This window comes from Rattus rattus, chromosome 8 (genome assembly GCF_011064425.1).
Source record: "Rattus rattus isolate New Zealand chromosome 8, Rrattus_CSIRO_v1, whole genome shotgun sequence".
Lineage (NCBI taxonomy): Eukaryota > Metazoa > Chordata > Mammalia > Rodentia > Muridae > Rattus > Rattus rattus.
The window spans coordinates 20,160,750-20,183,355 of record NC_046161.1 but is presented as its reverse complement, the minus strand read 5'-3'; the positions used below and the strand labels follow the sequence as shown (position 1 = coordinate 20,183,355).

The following is a 22,606-nucleotide window of genomic DNA, read 5'->3' as shown; positions in this document are numbered from 1 at the left end:
ACGCTTTCTCAGTATCTAATGAAATGATCATGTATTTTTTTTCTTTGCGTTTGTTTACATAGTGGATTACGTTGACAGATTTTCCTATATTGAGCCATCCCTGCCTCCCTGGGGTGAAGCCTACTTGATCAGGATGGATGATCATTTTGATGTGTTGTTGGGTTTGGTTTGCGAGAATTTTATTGAGTATTTTGGCATCGATATTCATAAGGGAAATTGATCTGAAGTTCTCTTTCTTTGTTGGGGCTTCATGTGGTTTAGGTATAAGAGTAATTGTGGCATCATAGAAGGAATTCGGTAGTGCTCCGTCTGTTTCTATTTTGTGGAATAGTTTGGACAGTATTGGTATGAGGTCTTCTATGAAGGTCTGATAGAATTCTGCACTAAACCCATCTGATCCTGGGCCTTTTTTGGTTGGGAGACTTTTAATAACTGCTTTAATTTCTTTAGGAGCTATGGGGTTGTTTAGATGGTTTATCTGACCCTCATTTAACTTTGGTACCTATTATCTGTCTAGAACGTTGTCCATTTTATCCAGATTTTCCAGTTTTGTTGAATATAGGCTTTTATAGTGGGATCTGAGATTTTTTTTCAACTTCCTCAGATTCTGTTGTTATGCCTCCCTTTTCATTTCTGATTTTGTTAACTTGGAAACTCTCTCTGTGCCCTCTGGTTAGTCTGGCCCAGGGTTTATCTATCTTGTTGATTTTTCTCAAAGAACCACCAGCTCCTGGTTTTGTTGATTCTCTGTATAGTTCTTTTTGTTTCTACTTGCTTGATTTCAGTCCTGAATTTGATTATTTTCTTCCTTTTTTCCCTGCAATTAGGATCAAGACTCTTTGAAGAAAAGCCAGGGAGTCGGTCCAATTAGAAAAGTTCTCCTCCTTAAGGAAGATCATGAAGGCCTTGGCATTTCTATTACAGTGAGTCGTGCTTTCATTTCCTATGGTGTTTGTTGGGTAGGAACAGGCTCCCTTTTTGGGCGTCATCTGGGGGAACAAAGTGTTATGGATATAGCCCAAAATAACTGAATTTTTCAAAAATTAAGCAGCAGTACTTTTACATAAACCCTTTTTGTGTATAAGGAAAGCTTCCCATAATTTAGGTATCCCTTTAGAAAGTGTAGTTTGATGTTTTTAATACAACTGGGAGCAGACGTGAACATGATACAAAGACATACATGCAGAAAACCTATATGTGTAAAATTTAAAAAATTTAAAGTAGAAATAACATATATAAGCATATAAAGTGACAGACACCAATCATATTTTGGATTTCTGAAATTGATACTTCTCTTGCAAACTTATCCTGGTTAAAGCCAGATGTGATGTCACACACCTTTAATTCCAGCACTTGGGAAGCAGAGCCTGGTGGATCTCTGTGAGTTCAAGGCGACTGGTCTACGTACTGAGTTCCAGGACGGCCAGAGCATAGAGAGACCCTGTCTCAAAAAAAAAAAAAAAAAGTATCCTGGTTATACATAAAGTAATTGGTCTTATTATACATATTTCAGTCACTTCTCTAGTGCTCTGAAGAGACATTCTGACCAAGGCAACTCTTGTAGAATAAAGCATTTAACTGAAGCATCCGTATAGTTTCAGAGATTTAGTCCATTATCATGACATGCATGGCACTACAGCATTAGCCGAGAGCTGTGTCCTGATCTGCAGGCCAAGAGAGGTAGACACTGGACCTGACTTGAGCTTTTGAAAGGTCAAAGCCCACCTCTGGTAACACCCTTACTCTGACATGGCCATACCTGCAAATCCTTCTAATCAGTTCAAACAGTTCCACTCCCTGGGAGCCTATGGAACCATTCTTATTCAAACCACTACAGTACATAACAATTTAGATGTGACAAAAGCGCTTTGGAAGGAACCACAAGATGGCTGAAAGAGCTGTGCAGCACTAGTATATATGGTTTTTAATGTTTAAAAAATGAGGCTATTGTAGTTGTTTAGGCTGTTTTAATTTTGAGGCCTATAATGATTTCAGAAAACCATATGGTCTTAGTCATTGTACTCAGAGGTACCTCTCTGATGGTGAGTAGAATGTCACCCCATGCTTACAGAGACTGTTTATTGTAATGAATTTTAGACAGTGTCTTGTGTGTAAGATAACCCGCAGTCATGTTAACTTATGGAATCTAAAGTAACCTGCTCCTTTGATGTTGCCAGGGTGGGAAGGAGCACGGCGTCCCCATCCTCATCTCGGAGATCCATCCAGGACAGCCTGCCGACCGGTGTGGAGGGCTCCATGTCGGAGATGCTGTTCTGGCAGTAAACGGCGTTAACCTAAGGGACACAAAGCACAAAGAAGCCGTGACCATACTTTCCCAGCAGGTGAATTCTCCTGTCATTAAAACTGCTACAGACCGTGTTCTCTCCTTTGAGGCTTATAGATGTCACTTGGTCATATTTGCTGAAAAGCTACCTCTGCTCCTTTCTACAGCTTCTTAGCTTTGGACAGATGATGTGAGTCCTGTAGCAGTCTCCTCATCTGTGCGGTGGCCATGGAGCTGTAATGTGTGTAGCGCAGCACAGGACAGGTACAGCTACTCAAGATCAACATCGTGAATGACAGTGCTAGCATAGGGCGTCAGAGAATACGGTAGGAGTGGACTGGTTTTAGTCACAGATGAACTGAGAGGATCCTCAGAACTCCTCCAGCCAGTTTTCTTAGTTAAAGCAGTTAAGCTGGGCTGGAGAGATTGACGGCTCAGTGGCTGAGGGCACCTGCCGCTCTTGCAGAGGACCCAGATGCAGTCCCCAGCTCCCACACGGCGGTCAGAGCCTTTTGTAATTCTAGTTCCAGGATTGAACCTAAGCCCTCTTGTTGCTTCCATGGGCACAGACATTCGTACAGGCGAAACACACATATACATACTATAAAATAATGATAGTAAATATTAAAGTAATGAAACTGCAATTCCTGGAGAACAAAGGATGTGCTCAGTTGATAGCAAATGAGTTATAGAATAAGAATCCATATTTAGAGTCAGATTTGTTATCTCATGTCCTTACAGCCTCCGTCTTCCTGTGGGAATAGAGTTGAGGGAATAGAATGTTTGGGCCGTCAGTGTGGTGTACTGGTGTAGAGTGACCATAGTGGGATGTCAGTGTGCAGACAGTCAGCTTAGCGTCACCCCTAGTGACAGACCTTACTGCACACAGCACCCCCGTGGCATCACGTAAATAGCTTCAGTACAGGGAGGGCTCACTGATAATGGTTTCTCTTCTTTTGGAAAGGTCTTGTATATTAAGCCTGAAATTTGTGTTGGTGTGAATTTCCAACCTGTGATACTGTGACAGAGCATTGTGACCACACACACGCACATGCACACACACACACACACACGCACACGCACACACACACACACACAATGGCAGAAGCAGTCCCGCAATGTTTTAAGTCAGCTTAGGTTTGTGTTGGGCCGTGGTCATAGGCATCCTGGGCACATGCATGCGGGCCACAGCTGGACATGCTATAGCGCTTCACCAAAGACTACTACATACTCTGTCTACCATCACAAACGGTTTTTATTTTTAATTATTTGGGTGCTGGAAGTCAAATCTGGGTCCTTTGCAAGAGCAGCAAGTGCCCTTAACCACTGACCCTTCTCTCCAGCCCAGCTTAGTTACTTTAAATAAGAAAACTGGGCTAGAGGAGTTCTAAGGATCCTTTCCGTTATATTTTCTGACTGAAAGAGTCTCCTGCCAGCATCTTTTCTCTAAAGCCTATATTGCTGTGATGCGTCTGTCGTTTCCTTATCTCCTAAGAAGGAAGGATCTAAGGATGCCGCTGTAGTGTGAGTGGTGTTCTCTAGGCGCAGTTTGACTCTGCCGGTAGCATGAGAACTGGGTGAACGGCAGCTGTGGTAAGGAGCTGCAGGTAGGCAGTGGTGAGTGTTAAAGAAAACAGAACCTCCAGCACATTCCTCAGGAGGAGTCGCAGGAGAGCAGAGCACCGAAGACATCACCTGAGTGGGTAGCAGTCAGAACCTGCAGACTTTCTTTCTAGACAAGACAGGCCATAATGTTCAGAGTTACAAGCACAAGGCTGGGATGCGATTGTAATCTCAGTAAATGACAGTTACAACTTGGAGACTTTGTTTAAACTGAAAATGGTTTGTAACTCTGTACTTGAGCCTTTAGTTGTTCTTAAGGAATAGCAGGAAGGATATCCCATGCGGCCAAGTGTAGAAAAGGAATAAGGACTGTCCGTCACCGCAGCTTCTCTGCTTGCCTAGGCTCTGGGAAAGCTGCCTGTTCTCCTCACTCGTCACCAAGGCTTCTCTCACTTAGGAAAAGAGACAAATGGGGATATGCTCTGCAGAGTCAATAAAGCTTGATTTTATACAATAAATACAGTAATTACCAATATTCCTAGATAAATACCTTATAATACTGTTGTTTCTCAGTAAAAAGAAAAATTTTTAAGATAAAGGTTTATGACTTACCAAGAAGCTGAGTATAATTCACATTTGTAGTCTAGTTTGGATAAACTGAGTCAGGAGTATTACTGCAAGTTTGAGTGTAGTTTGGGCAAGGTAGAGGTTAGCTTAGGCCGCTGAATAGCTTCCTCTTTTAAGGGGGAAGTTCTTAGTGAGGAGCAGTAACAGCAGTTTCTTGAACTAGCAAAGTTTGTATGACACCCTTATATAAAAGTTTATTTAATATCAGTTTAAATGGATTTGCTAGATTGCTGGTAAAGAACAAGATGTCTTTAAACTGAACACTTATTCCAAGATTCTGTAAATTTAATAGTTAAGCATCCTTTTTATTTTTGATAGACAGGCCAGGAATAGCGGCAAACACTTCTCGTAAGAGGTGGAGACAGGGAGATCAGGAGTTGACGCTCATCCTCGGCTGTGTGTGGATTTAAGGCCAGCCGACTCTGCTAAGACCTTGTCTGAAGTGAATGAATGCTTTGGTCCATAGAAGGAAATCCCTCACAGAGAAGAACCATGGTGTGGTCTGACTGTCATGGCCTCCCTGTCTTGTACATCTCAAGCGTCTAGAATCTCCTGCCTGACTGAGCAGGAGCAGTGCCTGCCCTCTCTTCCTCTCAGTGCCTGTTTCCAAAGACCAAGAATTCTGTTGTGGTTATGAGCACAGTGACTTGACTTTCTGTGTTCGTCCTGTTTTAGAGAGGAGAGATTGAATTTGAAGTAGTCTACGTGGCCCCTGAAGTGGATTCTGATGATGAAAATGTCGAGTATGAAGACGAGAGCGGGCACCGCTACCGTTTGTATCTTGACGAGTTAGAAGGCGGTGGTAATTCTGGTGCTAGTTGCAAAGACAGCAGTGGTGAAATGAAAGTGTTACAAGGTAAGAAATCATCCCAAATTTATTCTGAATATATTGGTTATTAATAACATTTTTTCTTTTGGTTTTTAAGGACCAGGCTGGTCTTGAACTTGGAGACTTGCCTGCCTTTGCCTCTGCCTCCTAAGTGCTGGGATTAAAGGCGTGCATAGCTACCATCACCACCTGCTTTATTAATATTTTATTGTAAAAGCCTCAGTGTTCGTCAGTAACGTGTTAAATGACACAGAGCAGAAGGAATGAGTAGTGAGTCTGCAGGTTTACTGCGGTCCGCTAGTTTCCATGTTCTCTAGTTCATGTTGCCTAAGATGCTTGAAAAACAGAGATTCAAATTTCCTCAGCTCTGAAACAAAACCCAGCGTTCCTTTAGGGCCCAGGTACCGTAATGTAGATTCTTCTCTTCTAACACTAGGAGTTAGAGCTGAAGAACTGTGGGTTAATGGTTAAATTGATGTCTATGATTATTACCCAGATCACAATGTAGGAGCCTCAGGATTTTTAATTTGGTACTTATAAAAGAACCATGCTAGTGCTTCCTTTGGCAGGGCCATGCTTTCCAAGTTATCATAGGTGTCTGGGAGTCACTGGGACCTCTTGAGAGGCCTGTAGAGTGAGGAGCTTTTCCTGGTAATTCTGTGGTGAAACAGTAATTATTTTTAGATAAAATAGGCATTTGGGGATAAAGCTATAAAACTTATTTTTTCTTATTAAATGTTAATTCTTGAGTACATTGCTTAGTTTGATTTTCTTTTTGAGACAAGATGCCACTGTATAGTGTTGGCTGGCTTTGAATTTACAAGTCCTTCTACCTCAGTGTCCAAATGCTGCCATCACAGCATGTATCACAGGCCCTGCCCACTCTTATCCTTACGTTTTCAGTGTTAGGTTACTGACTTTTCAGAAGAATGACTGACAGATGATGGTTATTTAGACAGTTAGGTGAGCATTATCTTCAAATTTTACAGTGTGTTACTTCAAAGAAGACAGTTGAGAGTATTTATTGCCAGAAATATGAGCTCTTAAGTGAAAGTTATGTTTTGTAGAACATCGCTTACGTCCCCATAAGCTTGACTGGCCCCCAAGTACAGGTCTGTAATGAGCTGGATGGACACATTAGTTGACGCGATTCTTAAGTGATGCAGTGAAATGTGTCAGCTTTTGAGTTGCTGCTCACGTCAGCAGTCCAGCGTGAGACAGTAAAATACTCTCCCCAGCCACACTTCTGTGAAGCTGGTTCTTCGTGCATTTGTAACAAAGGAATAAAAATCTGTATGTAGGTATAGCCAGCTACTGGAGCCAGAGAGATGGCTCAGAGGTTAAAAGCATTCGCCACTCTGTGGCGGACTAGAGTTCAGTTCCCAGCAGCCACACGGCAGCTCACAACTACGGTACCTTCAGCTCCAGGGAATCTGGTGCCTTCTTCTGGCCTCAACAAGCATTTAACATGTTTACATAATACACACATAAATGAAACGAAATCTGTCTAACAAATGTTTTCAGAAATAAAAGCAAGCAGCACTCAGAAGTCAGAGGTAGATGAGACTGAGTCTGAGGCTAGCCCAGTCTACAAAGTGAGTTCCAGGACAGCCAGGGTTACACAGTGGGACTCTGTCTAGGGTGGACTCTGTTGCATTTACCCTGTAGTGCTGAGCTGCTCTCCCACGGCCCCATTGTCATTTTATTAAAAACCTGTTCCAAGGTGAGGGTGGGGCAGCAGGGTAGGGTGAGGTGGAGCCACCTTTAATCCTAGTGGTCAGCAGGCAGAGGCAGGGAGATCTCTGAGTTCAAGGCCAGCCTGGTCTACAGAATGAGTTCCAGGACAGCCAGGGTTACACAGACAAACCTGTCTCAAAAAAAGAAAAACAGACAAGAAGTTCCTTGCTTTTTTTTATAGCCGAGGTTAGAAAACTTTTCTCACATATGTAAACTGCAAACACTTAAAACATGAAATGTGCCTCAGCCAAATGCATGCCGCACAGCATGGCACTGCATGGCCAGCTTACGTCATGGGTTGTCGTTTAATGCAGATCTTTGTCAGCTCACTTAGTGGGTTTCACCATCAAGCACAGTTAATTACAACCCCGTTTAGATGCTAGGTAAATGAGCCAAAGTTTATTTAATAGTTAGCTAGACGTCTTGCCAACAGATTGTTTAGCAATCAACTAGCTTACAGTTCAATGACCTGAAGTTAAATAATATGGAAGCAAATATAAAAGTTAAAATATGTGTATTTCAGTAGATAATTGTGTAAGTACAATTGGATTTTATAATTTAATATGTCAACCCTAAGGTTTTTAGAAAACTGGATAGACTTATTTCACAACTTCCAGGTAGCTTTAATAGTTCACACTTTAAAACGTATATGATATTTGCTATCTGCTGTAAGATTAAAGAATTCCCTTAAGCACTATTAATTTGATCAGGGCAGTGTTAATTTGTCTTATATCACTGCTAATAATTTCATTGAACATTTTTTCCTTAGTAAAACTAAAACTTGGACATATTTTCAGCCAGAAGTATATGTCGTTTCCTCTGTGTTGTCTCTCAGGGTATAACAAGAAGACGGTGAGGGATGCCCATGAGAATGGGGACGTGGGGGCTTCGGGTGAAAGCCCTCTGGACGACACTGCTGCGAGAGCAGCTCACCCGCACAGCCTCCATCAGAAGAAGGCCTACTAATCCTTCCCAGACACGCTGCTGTCAGACTCGTGGAATGTGGGGCGCTGGAGAAGATGGTGGCAAGGACTGCACAAGATCAGGGAGGCTGTGTGTTGCCTAGAGTAAGGCGGGAACCTCAGGGCTTCATGTGAACAGTTCTAAGTGCATAAACCCCTGTTTTCTGTGGTACACCTTAATTAGCTATTGCATGGAAGGCAATTTTGATTTTCCTGGAATCTAAGCACCAAAGCATGTGTTTCCCAAAGGGGTATTATCAGGCCGAGTGGATGCTGTTTCCTTTGGCTCCTTTTCATATTTAACAGGACAGTGCTAACTGGAATTTTCTAAGTTCCCTTTAAATACAGCAGAGTAAATGATGCCATAGATTCCCTAAGGGTAACTGTGGAATTTCAGATGATAGAACTTGACTCAGTGAATTGCAAAAATCTAGGTTGACATTTTTGCTTAATTGAAAAATTTGTTCCAGGTTTTTTAAAGAAGTATATTGTACATTCCTGATATCTAAATTAACTCTTTATACCTAAATTAATATCTAAATCATTATGCCGAGCTCACTCTCCGTTTACTCAGCTGCAGTACAGACTAGTTTCTTTAGGCAATCCTGTATCAATCAGTGCTGCACTAGAGTAGTCTGGGAAAGCAACTGGACATTTCACTTTGGATTGTGAAAGGAAGCGCAGAGGAGCGGAAATGCCTGTTTTCAATTATGTTGATCTGTGTGCATGGTGTTGGAGCATTACACTGTTAGTGTTTAGTCGCAGGTGTCTGGAATCCACGAAAGACAGTTTTATACATTTTTGAGTTGTTCCTAAGCTTTGACATGTGATAGTTGGGAACCTTACTATGTCATGAAATACATTGTGTTCAAACAGCAGTTGGCTTTACGTACCTGACTTGCCAATCATTTAACAAGCCGGGGCCAAGGTGGGCAAGATGAGGTACAGACAGTTTGGCACAGTGAGCACATCGGTTTTCATATCAGTATATGTTGGACTAAAGCAATACTCACGTGCAAGCTCTGTAAATGTGTTAGTTCTCTCGTGTCAGAACTAAGCAGACTGCCTGCTCCCTTCTTTCCTGACCTACAGGCCATTGCACCCTGCCAGGCAAAGTCAAAATACTGTATTTAAAGAGGTAATTTTTGCAAAGTCACTGTTTTAAAGGATTTATACCTAAGGGAATCGTAAGTAGGAGAAGCCTTCATATAAGGCTTTCACAGTATCAGTATCTCTTCCTTGGTATGCTTGTTTTTCCCAGATGCATTATATATTTGTTCAAAGTTGAATCTATAAAGTGTATATACTTTATTTTGTGATTTTGCTATTTATAAATTTACTTTTTAACTGTTGCCCATTCATGGTCTGTGGTGGTTCGTTCTTCCTGGTATCACCATGTTAACGGTGGCTGGAAGATGGGTGGTTCTTCCTGGTGTCACCATGTTAACGGTGGCTGGAAGATGGGTGGTTCGTTCTTCCTAGTGTCACCATGCTAACGGTGGCTGGCAGTGCACTTTGTCTGTATCTTGTTCCTCATGCTGAGATGCCTTGTAGTGTAACATTGCCTGTAAACAAGGTTAGCATTTCAATTGTACAAATGAATAAACACCTTACATATTACTGTTTGCTCCTGACAGGCTAGGCCTCTTAAAAGAAGGATTGTTTTTTCCTCACGTATTCCTCCCACACCAAATACATACCCCAGTGCATGACCTGAGACCTTCAAAGTAGGTGGTAGCCAATGTGTTCATTTAGGAAAAAGTATCCATGGTAACAGATCTGAAACCATTTTTGCTTTGACCTGAAACCATGTTGCTCCTATATCCTTTCAACCTTTCAACGTTGCCTGGGAATGACCATGGCCGTTTTCTTCTCCTTTTTCTTCAAACATTATATGCCTTATATACGATGATTGAATCACTAGGAAATGTAAGCTATAACCCTTTGAATTTTTCAAGATCTTCACAGTAAACATGGAAGCAGAATTTTAGAGAAACAGATGAACATTTCTGTGCGCTGCCTGTGAGGGATTGTGTGAAATGGGTACAGAGTATATTTAGAAAGAGTAGTTTATGGGTCCGCGGGTCAGTCTTCACATCTCTCTGCTTTGGAAGCACATGCGAGCTCAGCGGCGGGAGTGCTGCTCTGAGAGAGAGCATCTGGTATTCTCCCAGGCCCGGCTGGGAGTTCACTTGAGAGTGTGTGATCACTAGAGATGAACTAGGTAGAAAAACCCTTCCCAAAGTATTTAATGAAAAATAGTTTTTATATTTCATAGGAAAGACGCCCATGTAACACTGACTCTTACTGAACAAAGCCAAAAAGTGGGCGGAAAGCCGTTGCAAAGCCATTACAATGAAAACGTGTTGAGTAGAACTTGAGAGGTATGTGTGCAGACGCAGTCACACTTACTGTGCAGAATTGTCCTCTGCAGTTCTCTGACGAGCATGATGGAAGCGACACATTGGAGTTAGGGATTATTGTTAAATTAAATTTAAGAGAGATGAAGAGCTTGCTTGTCTGTTGGTTAGAATTGAGCAATGACAAATAGCCTGTCCATGGTGCTGGAATAGGCCCCACAGCAGTGGGCTTCCATTTTCATAGTTTAAAACAAAAATATATTGATTCACATATAAGGTGATTTATGATAATTGTATTATATCTAGTTAAGTTTCATATTCTTAATTAGCCTGTAAATAAAAATGACATCTTCAACATTAAAGTGGTATTGATCAGATTTGAAGGAAAATAAATGTTTTCTCTTTCATTCACTTAAATACTTTGGTTTCTTGTGGGTTGTAAGTAGTTCCTGTGACTTGTCCCAGTGTGTCATTAAATACCCAAGGCTGAGTCCAGATGCTGAGGTAGAGGACTATAGGTTGAGTAGGAATCGTGTAGTCTTAACTGTTTTATCTGAATTAGTTAAAATATGGTAGTTAGAAACCGTTGGAACAGCTCTGGGACTGGCAGTCTGCTTTAAATTTAGCAGATGGCAGGAACCCTGGCCCCTTTGGCTTGGTTCTGTATTACAGATCTCGAAAGCTAAAGTTACGTAATATTGACGGCATTGATAAGAGTATAATACGAATCCTTGTATTTGAAAGGAAATTCTTTCACATACATCTACGTATGTCTAGTTTAGAGTTTTCCACATCACATGAGATCATTCTGGTAAGCATTCTTAAGCTCCGAAGCTCTCTCATCCTGAGTACCTAGGAATACCTGCTCCTGCCTTCGGTAGCTGTGATTTAGACCCCACCTCTGTGACAATCGAAGCTCCCCACTCTTAAGTTCTCTAAGGAAAAGTCTTCCCCAAAACCCATCGCCTCAGGCTGTTGCCTGATTTGTAAGCTATAAAAAGGGATCGGCATTCTTGTTGTTGATCAGTGTTGTGTTTTAGAGAGGCTACAGTCTACCTTGAAGAAGAATAGGGGGACGGGGAGGAGGGGGAGGAGGGGGGGGAGGAGGGGGAGGAAGGTAAAAATGTATTACAGATGACCTTGTGTTGGTTTCTGTTTGACAATAAATGTTTTCCAGGTTGTCTTGAGCCATAACAGCCCTTGCAGCAGAGCACATCTCTTGACATCTCCAGCAGGAGGACATTTAGCTGTCCGGAGACCCGTATGCCTCAAACTGGGATTGTCTGTGTCCAGGCCAAAGCTGTGCCTCAGCGGGTGGCTGATGGTCGGCCACTGATGAGGACAAAGATCCCGTGGGTCATGGAGACTGCCAGGAAGACTCTCTACGTTATACTTGAAGTGGCATTCGCACAGTCCCCATCCTCTTCCAGACGCACACCGGCTTTGTGGTCCCCTCGCCTCCACCTGCCTCACGCGTTTTTACCTCACCACTTAATAAAGCTGTTGCACAAGCAACTGACAGAGACAGATGACAATACTTATACCCAACCAGTGGGCTGAAGTCAGTCAAGGACTCCTGTGGTTGGAGTAGAGAAAGGCTGAAAGAAGTTGGGGAGGGCGACCCCATAGGAAGAACAGTAGTCTCAATTAAGCTGGACCTGTGAGATCTCTCTGACACCGAGCCACCAACCAGTCAGAAATGGGATGAGGGACTGTAGCAGGGTGGACCAGGAGGGGGACAACCAGACTGTAAAAAGAAACGATTAAAGATAATAAATTGAAGAGCTATCATCTTCTACCCCAAAAGTGAAGCAGGATGGGCCTCTTAGCTGCATACCTCTAGTGCTGACACAGGAGCATGGCTTAGTTGCTAAATATTTCCGAGATCATAGAAAATTGTGAACATAGTAGGACAAGAGTGTCTTTCTGAGGACCATGTGTGTGTAGCTTCTGGTTAGTTTATAACCAGGACGACACCACCATTTTTTAATTAGGATTTTCACATACCTGACATATCTATATAAACAGGATTTGTATTGCTCGCCTTCCGGACATTTGAAATTTTAGTACATGCTAGACAGTGGGGACCTACTAGCTGACCCAATAAAATGTGCTCTAAACAAATTTTCGAGGGCCCACCCCCTATACTGTATGTATGGTGTGCCTGTCATCAGAGCTCACTTTGTCTGTGTGTGCTTAAGCTCATATTAAAGTGATCTTTATTAACCCAAACTGTAGTCATAGGCGCAGGCAGGCTTCCCCAGTGAATCGTGTTCTTGGAGACTCCTCAGGTAGTATAACTAGAGAAAGATCCACAAAGAATTATCTAGAACATTCAGCAATTGGAGTGTTAGGAAACCGTGATGATGACAGTGTCAGAACAGCAGAGGTGGCCGTTCCCATTAAGTCATGTTGGTGAACTGCTGAAGAAGGGCAGGTGGGGAGGCTGTTATCAGATCGCCTGTTGTACTTCAACAGGAGAGCTAGACCTCAGGAAGGGGAACGAGTTCTGAGGAAACCTCCCCACTACAGTGAGAGTTTGATCCTTAAAGCCAGTGGGGAGCCTTGAAATACTTGGAGATATTTTGAATGGATGCCTGTGAAGGTGGTGACTGCTGGTCCTCCTGGATTGCTTGATCTTGTAAAAGTAGTCCATGCTTCCTATTAAAACCTCTTGTAAAACTAATTCTCAGGTACCCGAGAGAGGGCTCAGCGGTTAAGAGCATTGGCTGCTCTTCCAGAGAACCTGGGACCAATTCCCAGCACCCACATGGCAGTTCACAACTGTCTAAGTCCAGATCCAGTGGGTCCCATATCCCTGCACACAACACATGCACTCAGGCAAAACATCAATGTACATTTTTAAAAACAACTTAAAAATACATTAAAAAGTCGCCCACCTTTCCTATTAAAACCTCACACTTAGAGATTGCTATTACCGCCTCATATCCTGAGACAGTAGGAGCCCCACGTACCCTGCTGGCAGGCATATAACTAGACTTAAGTCCTAGCGAAGCTTAACTGAAGACACTCAGTGTAAGAGAATACTAACCCACTAGAAGTGTTAAGATTAAGCTGGTAGCATGCTCCTGTAAGCCCATCACTTGGAAGGCAGGAGGGAGGTAAAGTTCTGCACTACATAGCGAGTCCCAGGACAGTACAGTCTATTGAGAGTAAGACTCTGGGGTTGGGGATTTAGCCCAGTGGTAGAGCGCTTGCCTAGCAAGCGCAAGGCCCTGGGTTCAGTCCCCAGCTCCGAAAAAAAGAAAAAAAAAAAAAAAAAAGAGAGAGTAAGACTCTGTTTCCCCCACCACCCAATGCTACATTTAGTAATATTCTGCGAAGAACCAATAGGGTACTTCAAAAGATGAGAGGATTTGATCAAAAAAAAAAAAAATCCCTAGTTGCAGGGATGGGGGAATCGATTGACTTTGAATGAGGATGTTTAAGGGAAGCATACTTAACCATAAGGATGTAAAAACTCAGAGGAAGAAAAAGGGAAGATACGCTGGGTATAATTTTGCCCCCCAAAAGCTGATATGCTAATAAAAAACATTAAGACAAAAAAAAAAAAACCATTTGGGATAGAGATTTTTTAAACAGTTTACTACAAAGTTGAAATAATTCTAACCTTGTGACTTGGTTGCTTTCTGTTGCTGTGATGACATCATGACCAAGACGACAGAAGAGTGTATTCGGGGCTCCCATATTTAGTTAGAAGCCATACCCATCATTGTAGAGGGCATGGCAGCAGTCAGGCATGGCATTAGACCAGGAGCTAAGAGCTTATACACTGATCCACAAGCACGAGAGAGCTAACTGGGAATGGATGGGCTTTTGGAACCTCAAAGTTCCACACCTCCAACAAGGCCACACCTCCCAGTCCTTCCTCGAAAAGTTACACCAACTGGGGAATTAATATTCAAGTGTGAGCCTATCTATGAAGGCCATTCTCATGCAAACCACCACACCTTGTATACACCTCCTTAAAATAGCCGTAAAATATATAAAGGACGGGCCCAAGACGACTCAGTGGGTAAAAGCACTTGCATCAAGCTTGATGACTTGAGTTTGATCCTGGAACGCACAGAAGAGAAAGACATTTCAATTTCTGAAGGCTATCCTCTAACCACCATGCAAAATTCATGGTTTGTCAACACACACACACACACACACACACACACTACACCACACCCCATACAGACACCTGGAACCCACAATACAGGAAGACATCCAGCTCCTGAATGCTATCCTCTGATCACCATACAAAAGTCACCACACACACATAAATTAATAGTAAACACTTTTCATGTATAGTTAATGAAAATTGGTTAGAACCACAAAAAAAAAAAATTATAAAAATCCATTCTAGTGAGCAATCACAGCATGGCACAGAAGTCAAGATTTGAACAACAAGGGCTTGATATAAACTTTAAATAAAGGCTTTAGTTATTTGTATTTGATAACAGACCTGTAGTTTCTAATGAGGAAGATGGATGAATGGTCTGTAACAAGAAAACCTGGGTGAACGGAAAACAGACACTAAAACTTAGCAAGCTTACTTCTAAGCTTAGGTTTTAAGCTTACAAAGGTAGGTGCAATTTGGGAAATGGCCAGTAGGGGGCAAGAGATCCTCAAAGCTGCATTTAACCCACTAGATTGGAGGACTTTTTTTAGTCCTTAGATTCGTTCTAAGGATGAATAAATTGAAGACTGGAGAAGTTATACCATGTGTTCGTGGTCACACAGTGTCAGTTATGATTTGGGCCATTCTGGGCCAAGCTGTGAAGAGAGAAAAGGGAACTACAGAGGAACATACAGGGTTTCAGTGTTTCATTCACTCACATTGTTTTTCTTTTTTCTGACTGGCACAAGGATTGATGAGCCTAGGTTTAAAACAGTTCTAATGTTTTTAGTGGTGATCAGTACCTACAAGGGGGTGAAATGGAGGCAGAAAGGTCAGGCATTCCAGCGCATTCTCAGAAACAATGAATTCCCTGCTAGCTGACCTATGGGAGACTCTCTATAAAACCAAAACCGAAAGAAAGGGGTGTAGTGCGTAATCCCAGGATTAGGGGGTTTGGAAACAGGAGGATCAGAAGTTCAAGGAATGCTCATAGGGAGTTTGAGACTAGCCTGGTCTCTAGGACACTGTGGCCAGCTCCCTACCCCAACCTCCAAATAAACCCTGCTCATTAGCATTCAGGACAACCTGGGCTCAGTACCCATTACCACATAAATCCAGCATCAAATCACATACCTACAAATGGAGCAGTAGGGGGTTGGAAGCAGGAGGTCATCCTCAATTAAATAGCCAAGTCCAAGACCAGCCAGAAATACACGAGACATTATCAAAGAAACACACACATGTAGGTCGACGTCTATATGCAAGTGAGGGCTGGCACAAGTTAGGTCAAGGCTATGAATGGACAGTAAAAATATAAGGCAGGGATAAAACTTTTGTAAGGCGGGAAAGAAGGGGAAGGAGGGGGAGAATCAAGATGGAGACAGAGAAGGACGACCCAGATCCGGATGGTCTTTGAATGGTCCTAGTTTATTGAGTCCCGATTGCACTGGGCGGTTGGGAGTGCGAGCCGAGTCCGTGGCAGGGAGCCATGATAGGCCAGCCCATGCTGGAGCTCTAGAGCCCTGATTTTACTGGGTAGCTGGAACCAGAGAGTCCTCGGCTAGCAGAGAGCCGCCGAGAGATACTAACCAGAGATAAATTATGGTTAGCTCCATTTGGCCCCATGGGTGCCAGAACTAACACTAGAGACCAGCGTGGCACCTTGCTGACCGCAGACTGCCTAGGTCAGAGTACTTGGGGGCAGAGTGGAGTCGCTGAAATAGAGGTGCCCCACAGTGCCATGTGGCTCTACGAGTGTAAAAGGATTAGCCATTATTTAATATTTACCACAACACACACACACACACACACACACACACACACACACTCACACACACTCGTGTATATATATAAAATGTCAGTTGTGTTGGATTTGGGGATTTTTTTTAATTTTTAGTTTTTTTCAGTTTATGTGTATGTTTGTGTGATTAGGTGTCATGGATATGTGGGTGCTGGCAGAATCCAGAGCATGATATCAGATACCTTGGACCTGGAGCTACAGGAGTTACGATCCATCTGATGTAGGTGTTAGGCATGCAACTCATTCCCTCATGTCTTCTAAAAGTACAGTAAGTATTCCTAACCACTGAGCCAACACTCCAGTCTCCTGACCAGTTTTTAAAAGATTGATTTATTTTATGTATATGAGTACACTGTAGCTGTCGTCAGACACACTGGAAGAGAGCATCAGATCCCATTGCAGACGGTTGTGAGCCACCATGTGGTTGCTGGGAACTGAACTCAAGACCTCTGGTGCCTGTGGAGTCCGTTTCATTTCTAGATGTTTTCTGCATTGATTACACGGGTTAATTAAAGTTTAAACGACAACACTAATACGTCCAGAGGGAAGTTCCGATAGCCTAGGTTGTTGGGTCAGTGTTTTTCATCAGAGCAAATGTCTTAAGGACAAAATTATAGACAACAGAATGCAAACTACACTCCCATGTGATAAGGTGGCACCAATGAAATCAGATTTATAATAGCATTGCCTGGTCATTCGAGACAATACTCAGGACACAGGAAAACTCTGTTTTTCTGTGCTCGACTGCCTGGTAAGACTTAGCTGTGGAGAGTTTATCAGAGCGTCCACTCGCCCACCCTGAAAGACTCTAATAGGTCTGAGCAAGGCAAACATGTCTCTGGGAAGCCTTGACTGTGACTCCCCCTTCCTCCTTGCTAAACCATTAGGTTACAGGTAAAGTTAGCCACTAAGGCCCATTCCTTTATTTGGCCACTCCCCCCAATTACTAATGTCCAGCTGTCAAAGCATTGAAGTGTGGCTATCAAAGCCCCTTTTTCTCACCTAATTAACATGCCCTATCAAAACGAAGCAACTCATCCTATCTCTGAGTTTCCCTTTTTTCCTTATAAACTACTATTTGACTATGGGGCATGTCTGCCTCTATCCAGAGATAAATGACCCCCCTTCCTCTTTTCTTTCTCATCCTCCATCTTGTCCTGCTCTTTGTCCCTATGGGGCAAATAAATCTTTTTTGCTGAGAACTTGGTCTTAGTGTGTCCTTCGCAGATTTTGGTCGCCTCACATCCTATTTTGAACAGTGAGGCCACATTGAAAAGTGCTGTTTTTAAATATTAACATTCTTTTGTTAGAATTAGCTGAGATGTGTAAAGTAGAAATGTACCGGGTAAAGAACATACTGTGTAAAGAGCGCCTGTAGAAGCTGTGTGTGCTGACATGGGCCATTAATCCCAGAACTTGGGAGACAGAGGCAAGCAAGTCCCTGTGAGTTTGATAGCAGCTTAGTCTTCAGAACAAGCTCTGGAATCAGCTGGAGCTATGCAATGAGACCCTTTCTCAAAAAAAAACAAAAAAAGCAAACAAAAAGATTCCTCTCCGTAATCACGTGGTTTAAACGAGAATGGCCGCCATAGGCTTATATATTAAAATGTTTGGTTCCCAGTTAGACTGTAGAAAGTAGGAGGTGTGGCCTCATTGGAGGAGGTGTAGCCCCGTTGGAGGAGGTGTGGCCTCATTGGAGGAGGTGTGGCCTCATTGGAGGAAGTGTGGTCTTGTTGGAGGAGGTGCGGTCTCGTTGGAGAGGGTGTGGCCTTGTTGAAGGGGGTGTGGCCTTGTTGGAGGGGGTGTGGTCTCGTTGGAGGAAGTGTGGCCTTGTTGAGGTTTCAAAAACCCAGGCCATTCTTAGTCTCTCTCCCTCCCTCTCTCCCTCCAACTTGTTGGTAAGATGTAAGCTCTCAACTGTTGCACCAGCACCATGCCTTCCTGCCTGACTCCTTACCTGCCTGCCTGCCTGCCTCTATCCTCCCTGTCATATGGTCATCCCCTGAAACTGTAAGCAAGTCCCAATTAAATGCTTTCGTCTATCAGTTGCCTTACTCATAGTGCTCTTTACAGCAATAGAACAGCAACAAAGATAGTAACCTTTGCAGAAAGAAGGGGCCCGCTTTCTACCCAGAGGAACTGGGCATTCAATGTGTTGTAACTAGCTAAGGATTCTTCACTCCCTATGTGTGAGATGAGAATGTAGAGCCTTATTTATTTACTCACCTTATTTGCGGTACTGCCTGTCCTCTTCCTGGGGATTGATTGGAACCAGCTTTATCTTTTTCCGTAGCCTAGGAGCTAATCCATGAAATAAGTTTGCAAAAGTAAGAGTTTAATTCATCGTGCAGCCACAAAACACAAGTGGCAGAGTGTGGGACTCATCTGTCTCTGTAAGGATCGGTCTTACAGGACTTAAATCTTTTTTATTACCTTGGTTTTTAAGTTTTATTTTATGTGTTCAGGCGTTTTGTCTGCATGCATGTCTGTGGACCACATGAATGCCTTGTGCTGGAGATGACTGGAAGAGGGCATCGGCTCTCCCAGAACTGGAGTTACAGACAGTTGGGACCCACCATGTGGATGCTGGAAATTAAACCTGGGTCCTCTGAAGGAGCAGCCTGTGCTCTTAATCACTGAGCCATCTCTTCAGCCCATAAACTTAGAGGAGTTATGGGATGAACAAAACAGGGTGTCTGGACTGTGGAAAAGTGACAGAATACCAATTAAGAAATATGCTGTCTGTGCATGTGTGAGCTCTGTCGACGGTTCATTATAGTGCGAGTATCAGACAGCTGTAGCATTAGCGGGAGCTGAGGTGGGAAGTCTAGGAGACACTATTGCAGATGGAAGTAAGGGAGTACTCGGCTTCAGTGAGCTTGAGCCACACAGGGCTCTCTTCAAATCCCTAAAGAAAACCAGTTTTAAACAGTCATAGTACAGAAAGAATCTCTTATGCTCTGTGTAAAGCATTCACCTGTCAATCAAGACGCCTATGGCCAATGAACTAAAGCAGGAAGTAGAAGGTGAGACACCTGGGAGAGAGAAAAACAATTCTGGAAAACAGAATGAAGGGTTTCGTCCCAGACCTTTGAGGAAGACGGTCACATGAACTCTGAAGAGAGTAACAAGCCGTATGGCACACTTAGAATAGAATAAACTGGTGACTAAGTTATGATCTAGTTGGAGAATAAGCCAAAGCTATTGGGCTAGGCATTTATTCACTCCATATATAATTCAGTCTCAAAATTAGCGTTTCAGGGGACTTGGGCACAGGTAGAAAGTCTGCAGTTACTGCATAGTAGTAAATAAATGCTTATTCCCCAGCAGATTGGACACAGAGGTAGGATTTCTCAAGTTTGAGGACAGCCCACTCAACAGATTGGTTCCAGGGCATTCAAAGCTGTATAGCAAGACCCTGTCTCAAAAGGATAAACAACCAGCCAGGCATGCCTAAAAGCCCCAGTATCCGGCAGCTAAGTCAGCTGAACTGCTGAGAGTCTGAGGCTAGCCTGGGCTACGCAGTGAGTTTGAAGTCAACCTGGGCTATATAATGAAACTTGGCCTTAAAACAAGAAATGAAACAAATAAAATTCCCTGTCTTGGTTAGGTTTACTATCGATGTGCTAAAAACGCCATGACCACAATTACGTTGGAAAGAAAAGGGTTTATTTGGCCACTTCCACATCATAGTCCATCACTGAAAGAAGTCAGGGCCAGGAACTCAAACAGGGCAGAAACCTGGAGGCAGGAGCTGATGCAGAGGCTATGGAGGGCCGCTTCCTACTGGTTTGCTCCCCATGGCTTGCTCAGCCTGCTTTCTTGTAGAATCCACAATGGGCTGGGTTTCCCACATCAATCACCACAGCCTGATCAGGTGGAGGCATCTTCACAGTTGTGGTTCCCATCTCCCAGGCGACTCTAACCTATGTCAAGCTTACATAAAACTACCCAGCACACCCTCCAAACTAAACTAATGCTAATGTGCATGTAGATTCAGGGTCCTCTGGTGACTTTGAAAAGAATGTCCTTGTTAATTTTAAACACTTAACTGTGGACAAGGAATGCTGTAGGCCATTTTTTTTTTTTTTAGAAAGATTTATTTATTTAACTTTGTGCATATGAGTCTTTAGCTCATATGCATAGCTATGTACCATGTGCTTGCCTGGTGTCCTGAGAGGTCAGAAGAGGGCATTAGATACCCTGGAACTGGAGTTACAGACAGCTATGAACTGCCATATGGGTACTGGAAATTGAATCCAGGCTTCCCACTAGAGCAGCAGTGCTCTTAACCGTGGGAAAACTCTGCTAATTAAAGCCAAAGGCTACCATTGACTGGATAGCCTCCGAGATCGGTGCAAGATGGAGGACTACCTTCCTTGGCAGGGCTTCTCTTTCTCTGACCTTCTCTGGGGAATTCAAAACCCACACAGATGCCTCTACCTAAGGAATGCCAGGTAGCCTTAGTTAGATTACAGGATCAGATTCCTTTCTCCTGATAAGAACCCCTTCGCTCAGCTGGCACCTTCGATCATGAAGTGCTTCCCCATGCAAACGAGACATTTTGGTGCCCTAATCCTTCAGCCAATGACCTTTGCCAATCCTGGATGTTCCTATCTCTAGTCCCCCAAATTATATAAGCCTTGAGTCACCCCAAGAAAGGAGGTGCATCTACCTCCCTGCAACTGGTCCTGGTGTAATCAACTCACAGGGCTTCCAACACTCCCTCCCCTACTCCCCCCACCCCAGTTTGTCATCTCCCTTTGCCCTTGTTGACGATATTGACTGATGATTCTGAGGACAGGGAGAGTCACATTAACTACTGAGTTGTCTGTCTTTCCAGCCCCCTCCTTTTTTTTTTTTTTTTTTTGTAAATTTTTTTACATTGATGACAGAAGTCATCTAGGAAAGACTAAGGCATGCAAATGAGTTTTTTGGAGATGGCCCACCATTTTGAATACCCTGTGATGGGTGAGGTCTGAGATGCAAGGTCACCAGAGACTTCACCCCAGGATTGCTTTTTGTTGCTGATAAGCCTTTCCTGTTACATAATTGGATAGCCTAATGATTCCCGAGTATCAGCCCACCCTATTGGGTAAATTTTCAACAGAGTAACATGAAGACGTACTCTCATGTAATAGTGCTGTATAGACAAATCGATGATTTCACAATTTCTGATAATGATTTTATAGAACTCTTAAATTGATGCAAGTAATCCCAAGCCCCCTATAGAATAAAGCTGCAAATAGAGCTCTATAAACCTTCGCATGTCATGGACTAATTGCACTAGGATAAGAAAAGAAGACTTGAAATGAAATAGTAATCAAGGAAAAACATTCATTCTAGGTCAGGTCCAAGGATGAAGCCACAGGTGTGCACTATGATTAAGAAAGGCCATGTGAAACTGTTGCTTTGAACTTATAATGAGCTTATTCAATGAAACACTGCTTTGAACTTACTATTGACATCCTTCTATAACTCTCTTTTGTGTAACATTTGAAAGACCCACCCCATGAGTCTTAACTCAGAGTTGCAACAGGCTTGAATGAGCCCAGGCACGCCCAGATACCTAGGGCCGAGTCACCGTTAAAACTAACAGACCATAAAAGGAAAGGAATACAGAGCAGACTAGGAGTACCGGATCTGGCAGGAAGGATAAGTCCCTAGCCCCCGACATTCAGGACGCCCCAGCCCGCACGTACTCTTTTACCATATTACAACCTCATTCGAAAATGATTCAAACCTGCCAATGTGTGTAGCAATACCTTATTACCTCATCTTGTGAAATAACCAATCATATGTGAACATGTCTATATGCCTCGTTTAAATCCACCAATCCCCGTAACTATGCATCTGCTTCTGTACGCCCGCTTCTGCTTCCCCAAACCCTATAAAAGCCCCATGCTGGAGCTGCTGGGCGCGCAAGTCCTCCGAAGAGACTGTGTGCCCGCAGGTACCTGTGTTTTCCAATAAACCCTCTTGCTGATTGCATCCGAGTGGACTTGGTTCGGTCATTGGGCGCTTGGGGGTCTCCTCCTGAGGGAAAGGTCCTCTCCGGGGGTCTTTTCACATTTTATCTCAGGTGCTTTATTGAAGAACTTTTGTCTAAGAAGGCCAAAGAGAATAAAGTGTGGCCTTTGAGGCTTAGCCCCATCCATCAAATGTATGTATGTGTATGTGTGCCTATGTGTATGTACATGTGAGTGTAGGTATATGTGTATGCACGTAAGTATGCATGAACACTTGTGGAATTGTTGAGACAGGTGTTTGGACGAAACCAAAGTATGGGTGTCTGTGTGTGTCTGTGTGTGTGCTTG

General features: G+C 43.2%; 2 protein-coding genes across 3 annotated transcripts in view; one reads left to right on the top strand and one right to left on the bottom strand.

Annotated features, from left to right (window-relative positions):
• The window catches only part of LOC116908023 (Golgi-associated PDZ and coiled-coil motif-containing protein-like), a 41,766-nt gene extending 32,403 nt beyond the window's left edge, over positions 1–9,363 (top strand). Inside the window, 4 exon segments of the mRNA XM_032911285.1 lie at positions 828–923; positions 2,178–2,342; positions 5,150–5,330; positions 7,876–9,363. Of these exon segments, the coding sequence (XP_032767176.1) occupies positions 828–923; positions 2,178–2,342; positions 5,150–5,330; positions 7,876–8,006 (573 nt within the window). The 3' untranslated portion in view covers positions 8,007–9,363.
• Positions 1–22,606, bottom strand: part of Npsr1 (neuropeptide S receptor 1) — a 406,607-nt gene that overhangs the window by 151,091 nt on the left and 232,910 nt on the right. The window lies entirely within an intron of this gene.